We start from the raw sequence: 7,460 nt of genomic DNA, 5'->3' as shown, positions 1-7,460 counted from the left end.
CATACGCACCCGGGAGCCGAATTGAGTTTCTGGAGGCTTACTATCTAATCGCGCGCGACAATATTATCTGGTAAGTGGATGGATCTGCTTCGTTTCAGTTTTTGAAACTTTAGTACGAACTGATGCTGTAGATCGAATCAGATTCTCTCAAGCTGCTTTGCTTGGTTTGATTTCGAGAATTTCCCCGTTGACCTCCGTGTTGTTGCTAATGTTAATTGGTACCGTGAAGCAAAGGCCGATGTTCACGTGGATGTGCTCGCACTTCCTGGCTGGAAAGAGCGCTGATGTTGCTCCCGTGCAGCGCCTGCCCCATCGATTGCTGCCGGAAAAGAGGAGGAAGCGGTGAATCCAGATCAAGGAGCAACTCATCTTCCGCCTGCACTCCTCATCCCCTACCACCATCCTCCACGCTCTTCCCCAGTCGCCTCCAAACGGAGCACCTCGTGAGCAGCGGAACACCTCGTGACGGCGTGCGTGTGGAGGGGCAGGGGCCGATGCGTGGGTTCCCTCCGGCGGCGGCGCGCATTGGAACTACTCTATTGGATGCGCAGGTGATCGGACGGTGTTGATTCTTCTAACGTTTTGCTAACCTTTTCGATGGTTGTGATTCTCCAATGTTTGATGTGGAAGTGGCTATCATCCCTAACTCCAATATAATAGTAAAGATCATTTGGTTGATGATTTATGTGAGTATTTGATCTTGTTGAATGCATAGTAATGTGTCAAAGTTATTTTTCACCGGCGCGCACTGTATTTGAAGCGTCTCCGGTGCTCGCGCTGTAATTTAGCGTCTCCGGTGTAAGAAAACATCTCGCAGCACGTGCTATACTTTCGTAGCTCGGGCACAGCGATTTTTACCGCGCCGAAATATGGCGCGTCTGTTAGAGATGCTCTTATTAATGCATCATCCTTGTTCAAAGTGAAACCCCACTAGACTCATCGAGATATTTCTTTCCATTTTATAAAAGCAAAATAGACACATGATAGATTCCAACTGCCGGCGACTAGACTTAGCAAAGTAAGTGCATATCCACCGGCGTGCCCAAAAAGGCGTCCGACAGCGTCCCAAATCAACCCGTGCGCCCGACAGCGTCCCAAGTCGACCCGTGCGCGAGAGATTCTTACTTTTCTCACCCGGCAGCTTCGTTCCAACTTCGCCACGGATCATTAGAAAAGAGCTTCGTCCCAGACAAGCTTGTTACCATCTCCACTCGTTTGGCCTGCTCACGACGAAATCCGAACGAAACAACCGCCGGATTGGACGAAATAAAGTCGTGGGGAGTACCGTATTTCCAGTCGTCCACCCGGAGTTCGGCGGACATAGTTAAAATTCAAACAGACCGTCGTTCCGCGCTACAAATACGGCCAGTTGATCGGCAAAAGGACCAGCAAAAGAATCAGCCACAGATCGGCCATAGGAGGGAAATTACACGGAAACAGGCTCATCGGCCGTCCCGGCTGGCACGGCGTTGTCCGACGGACCAGTTTCCTCGCACGCCGTGGTCGAAGCGGCAGCAGTCGACGACGAAGCAGCGGCAGTCGACGACGAAGCAGCGGCAGTCGACGGCGTAGACGGTGAGGAAGACGAGGTAGGAGCCGGTGGAGACGATGAAGAACTGGCCGGAGTGGGTCGGAGGATGTCGCTGCGGTGGCCCTCGTACCAAATCCTCGTCTCGTCGTCCATCAGATCCGTGTTCCCGCCCATCAGAAACGCCAAGTCAATGTTCCTCTTCTTCGCCGCGGCCGTCGTCTTCAGCAGGGCGATCCGGACGCCTTGGTTGGCGAGCATCTCCCGCCACCTGCCGTCGAACTTGTCGTCCCTCCAGGCGGCGTGTGTCCTCGCGTCGGCCCAGCACTTGTCGAACGACGCCTGCAGCCTGTCGGCGGGATTGCCCGTCTTTTTGAGCTCTTTGAGCTTCTTCTGGCCTTGTTCCGGGCGCCCATCCGCCGAGCCAGCCGCCGGAGCGTCAGGGTTGTACTGCTCGGTCTTGTTCTTCGAGAGGGTCTTGCGGGTTTCCGCCCACTTCTCGCACTTCTCGATGCGGGCGTAGACGTTCAGGAACTTGAACTGCATGCATGCCGGTGTCGTCCATGTACATGTCCAAAGCACGGCGCAGCTGGGGGAAAACAGTACGGCGATAGGGGTCAGCTCAGGACGATCACTACATGGTGCAGGGTCGACGGAGCATACCTTTTGCTCCAAGTCGTGGCCGCTTATCGGCCGATCTTTGATCTCCTCATGTATGCCGTGCCATTTGCTGCACGCCGTCTGTATAATCCCCCAATGGGTGGCCATTGCCTTGTCTCCCCGGATCATGTTCGTCTTGTTGAAGTAGGGATCGACGAGCTTGCGTTCGTCGAACGCCTGCTTCACTCGAAGCCAATATGTATCAAACGACTGATTGGCCCCGGTTATGCCGTTCATGGACACGGTCATCCAAGCTTCGGCGAGACACTCCTCTTCCTTCGGCGTCCATTTGATACGCGGTTCGGCAGGCGGCGAGTCCTTCTTCCTCTTCTTCTTTCCCTTTGACAGGTTGGCGTCGGCGACCTCGGTTTGAGTTGGCTGTTCTTCTTCTACGTCTTCTTCTTCGACGGGTTGGCTTCCGTCGGCCACGTCCTCCACATACTCGTTGCGCGCCGCGACAGCTGTCGTCACCCTCGCCTCCTCTTGCGTGAAGAACCCCGGGCACGCAGCGGCGGCGGCCATGAAGAACCCCGGGCTCGCAACGGCGGCCATGGAGCCGGAGGTGATCATCTCGTGGATCTCCTCGTCGTTCGGCGCCGGCATCGCACCGAACGGGAGTGGCCCTCGTCGCAGGGCCGGCGAGGTGCCCTCGTACTGGTTCCCGCTGCCGACGGCGAGCTCGGACGGCGACGGCGTGAACCTGGACGGTTGGACGTAGGTGCCCTCTTGGAATATGGCAGGCGGTGACGGCGAGTAGATCGAAGGGGAGAAAGTCGACGGGGAACTGCATGTACCTTGCGTCGGCCATTGGCCGGGGAACATGGCGCCGCCGCCGTGAGTATGGCCCATGCTCATGGCCATGCTGATCTTCCTCGCTTGTTCGTCCTGGGCCGCCGCTGCCGCCCTCTTGGCGGCGGCTTTTTTCTCCCTCTCCACCCTGCCGCTTGTTTCGACCTGTCGCTGGATCTCGTCCGCCGCCCACTCTGCGTTCGACATACCCGGCGGCCGCTCCTTCTTCGCCCGCGGCTTCCTCGCCTTCGGCGGCATGGTGGTGGACGAGAAGACGAGAAGGAGAACGGTGGTGGACGAGAAGACGAGGACGGGAACTGGAACTGGAAGACGAGGAGGAGGATGGACAAATTCGGCGGGAGAGATTGGGGATATGCAAGCAAATTGGAGGGTTTCCTGTCGCCAACTACGAGGGTCCACACGACGTTTCGTGCCAAATTCTTTCGTCCGGAGTCCCCAAGCGCGCCCCGGGGACCAGGGATGGCGTGGGCTCGCCGGATGGATGAAGGGCCAAATCCAGACGAAAACGAGGAACCGGGGGCGCGACTGGGCCGAATTACGCCATCCGGATGGAAAAAAACGTCGCTCGGGGGCCTCGTCGGGGCGACGAGTGGAGATACTCTTACCAATAGTCCTCACTCCTCAGCATTGGCGTGTGGAGAGGCAAGAGCAGATGCTTCAAGTCCCAACTCCAAGGGGATCTTTTGCCCGTTAAACAAAGCAGCCTCGTCAACGTCACAAAACCGCAGCGGGAAAACATTGGAGTAGGGGGGCAGCCAAACTTGGATCAGGCAAGTGTTCTTATAATTAAATGGCCCATGCTGCATGTTGGATCGAATAATGCATGCCACTGGAAATGGATGCATAAAGTATTATAGTGTATTCTATTTTAGATATGTGGCTAGTATAAGGGCAGTACGGCCCGGACCGATGCGGCCCGTTGTATACATGCAGATAAAGTGAGTATAAAAACCAGCCGAGTGGCCCAACGCAAATGAACAAGCTTGCTGATTTTTTGACAGTAAAGCACATGTCATATAATTAATTAGGGATGAGAGAGATGAGAAAATGTCTTTTACATGGCCAGAAGTAGCACAGGCGGGAGAGAGGGGGGCAAAGCAGGCCACACGGTCACGTGAACAGTGTCCGTACAAATGTATTTGCGACGTAAATTTGGTCGGCGTTTGCATCTCAGCGAACAGGTTGGTCAATTTGTGTCGGGCTGCTGAGCAAGGGTGTTGCGTGAACACAAACGATCATTTTGCGGCCGTTTACATCGGGCTACTTGAGATGACCTAAGCACACAGCTTTAGCTGGCTTGTGGTCTGATGAATGCGTGCCCATCCTCGCCCACGGACTTTGCATTCTGGAAAACATTGTTCAGAAACATCTCCCTTTGTTGTCCTACAGTAACAAGTGTTACAAGTAGCGTCTCAAAACAGAAAACAAGTGGCAGAAGAGAAAAATGCATGCCTTCACCAACAACCAGGAAAGGTCGGGGTTGCTGCGCCCTTTCAAAGTTCGAACAGCGGGCTCGGCTGAGATGTATATACACACACGTGATACAGTCCGTTGTATCCCAGCTTGGAACTATATATAAGAGGCACGAGGTCACACTCCTAAGCTCACAAAACACACTCGCCCTAGCTAGTCACCCACAGACTCCCAGAGTAATATGTTTCATGCAAGCAGAGGCACGCCGCAGCTCCTCCTCCTCCTCTACACCGGCTGCTTCCTCCTCTCCTCTCCTCGACATGCTGCCGCCACGGCATCTCCACCCATCTCCTTCAGCTTCGACTTCTCCAACAAATCCTCGTTCAACCCGAACGACCTCCTTCTCCAGGGCGACGCGAGCATGAACAAAAGCAAAAACCTGGTCGACCTCTCATGCGACTCCTTTCGAAGAGGCAATTGTGCAGGGCGGATGACGTACTTCAACCCGGTGCCGTTCTACGACAACGCCACCCACGAGGTGGCGAGCTTCTCCACACAGTTCACCTTCACCTTCGTGCTCCCAGCACCAGGGCGCACGAAAGGGGATGGCATGACTTTCTTCCTTACCGGTTACCCGTCGGTAATGCCCAAGGACTCATACGGAGGCCGCCTCGGCCTCATCGAGGGTGACGTGAACGTCACCTATGGAGCGGAACGGTTCGTCGCTGTTGAGTTTGACACGTACACGCTCGGCGTGTCATCGGACCACGTCGCCATCCACCTCAGCGACATCGACAGCTTGGTAGAAACAACAGGGGCCAACCTCAGTGGGACCATGACAGCGTCCATCAACTTCACCAGCAGCACCCGGATGCTCGTCGCTAGGCTGCACTACGATGACCGTCCTTCCGTGCAGCCAGTTGAGGTCAGCGCCGAGTTGCCCTACCCGGTCACGTCCTTGCTCCCGCCGGAGGTGGCGGTGGGGTTCTCTGCAGCCACTGGCGCAAACATGGAGCTCCATCAGATATTGGCATGGTCCTTCAACTCCACGCTTGCGCCCCACAAGAAACCAATATCGACAGGTATGTGTTTATCCCCCTATCTGCAAGACCTTTTCTTTCTCGGCCTAAGTACTGAAACTAAACATAGATCTGGAGACAAAATCACCATCCAATCCATAGATCTAGCGACAAAATCATCCCATATCTCGGCTCCAAGAACTCTGGCGACGAGGAGAGCCAGGGGGAGGGGGTGCAGATTTGCATTTAGTTTTCCTTAGATAAGGGCCAGAATAGATAGGTGAAAACTATGCAAAAGTTATCCCACGGAGAAAATTATTTGCCGACATCTCCATAGGTAATAGTCGCCTAGCTGATGAAGAAAAGCAGTAGGTGCAGAGTATAAGGAACAGGGGAAGCAGAGGGTACAACATCATCACAAGATATGTTTGGTGAACATCCACCGGTAGACCTCTAGCAGGAGAGTAAAGGAGTAACTGGAGCATCTCAGAAACTGCAATCAAGTTACTAATAAATTCCTCTGAAAAAACAAGTTGCTACTAAAGTAGAACATGTGCGAATTATAAATTTTAACAACATTATGTTAGTTATTATTCACAATTTTGCGTTTTGACAGGTACACGCCTAAGTGTAGCAGCGATTGTTGGAGGAACATGTGTGTTCCTACTCCTGATTTGGTTCATTCTGTCATGGTTTATGTGGAATCGAGGGCGTAATTCCCTAATGGCAGGAGCTGGCCCTAGGCAATTCCAATTCCGCGATTTAGCCCAGGCAACCAAGAACTTTTCTGCAGAAATGAAGCTTGGAGAGGGTGCCTTTGGCGCAGTGTACAAGGGCCAATCCTTCAAGGTCGACAACGACCAGCAGCAAGATGTTGCTATCAAGGAGATATTGAAGGGGTCTCGTGAAGGAACAAAGGACTTCCTCGCTGAACTCAACACTATTAGCAAGACCAAGCACAAGAATCTGGTCAGGCTGGAAGGTTGGTGTTGCTGCAGGAGAAGCACTTGGAGCTTCATGTGTTGGTGCTGCCTAAAGCAGGTTGATCACAAGCTCTTCCTTATCTATGAACTGATGCCACAGGGCGATCTTGACCATCACCTACACAAGAGGAAAGATGCAGTTCTACCATGGCCAGCAAGGTACAAAATAGTGAAGGGAATAGGATCCGCTCTTGTTTACCTCCACCACGATTGTCGGCCGTACATTCTGCATAGAGATATCAAGCCCGGCAACATACTTCTTGACGATGAATACAACGCCAAACTCGCCGACTTTGGGCTATCAAGGATCGCAGATAAAAATAACGCCACGTTGGTGACCACCGCAGTGGGGACCATGGCATACATGGATCCCCAGTGCATAAAAGATGGTGATGTGAAGTTCAACCCTAGCACCGACGTCTATAGCTTTGGACTTGTGCTGCTTGAGATCGCATGCGCACGGCGCAAGTCTAGGCAGCAAGTCTGGGAACTGTATCAAACCAATGGAGCCACAACGCTTATGGTGGAAGATGTGGCTGATGAGAGGTTACAAGGAAACTTTGATAGGGAGGAGATGTTGCGCGTGCTTGTCATCGCTCTATGGTGTTCACTCCCTGAAGGTTCACGTCGGCCTTCCATGCGGCAAGCCTTGCGACTCCTGGAACAGGACGACGCACCACTGCCTGACCTTGCATCGTGTGCCATCGGCACTGCTTCTACTTAATCCGATTGTTATTCATCATGAGAGCTATTTTAGTCTATTTTGTGTACAAGACTGTTGCATGATGATTTCTTTGTCACGCTTTGTGTCAGTGTCTACATACATGTGTTAATTCCATATCTGCTAGTGCCAACTTCTTGCAATTGAAAAATGTCTCTTCTAAATACTAGCAAGAAATACCACTGAACAGAAGGTTTATTAACAAATATATGCCACTAGTCCACTTGTCCACTAGTCATTGATCTGCCTTGTTTTCCACAAATCTTCACTCAATGGAGTGAAAATGGACAAAGAGGAAAACATCAATTAGCGATTGGAGACAAACA

General features: G+C 52.8%; 1 protein-coding gene across 1 annotated transcript; it reads left to right on the top strand.

Annotated features, from left to right (window-relative positions):
* Window positions 1-4,614: 4,614 nt before the first annotated feature.
* LOC127300565 (L-type lectin-domain containing receptor kinase IX.2) lies at window positions 4,615-7,253 on the top strand. Its single transcript, XM_051330696.1, has 2 exons — window positions 4,615-5,493; window positions 6,047-7,253. Exons 1-2 carry the CDS (start codon window positions 4,653-4,655, stop codon window positions 7,135-7,137), a joined length of 1,932 nt encoding a protein of 643 aa, XP_051186656.1. The 5' UTR covers window positions 4,615-4,652; the 3' UTR covers window positions 7,138-7,253.
* Window positions 7,254-7,460: the final 207 nt, after the last annotated feature.

Source organism: Lolium perenne, chromosome 5, assembly GCF_019359855.2.
Source record: "Lolium perenne isolate Kyuss_39 chromosome 5, Kyuss_2.0, whole genome shotgun sequence".
Classification (NCBI taxonomy): Eukaryota; Viridiplantae; Streptophyta; class Magnoliopsida; order Poales; family Poaceae; genus Lolium; species Lolium perenne.
The sequence above is the reverse complement of the archived record's forward strand: the minus strand, read 5'-3'. Positions and strand labels throughout refer to the sequence as shown.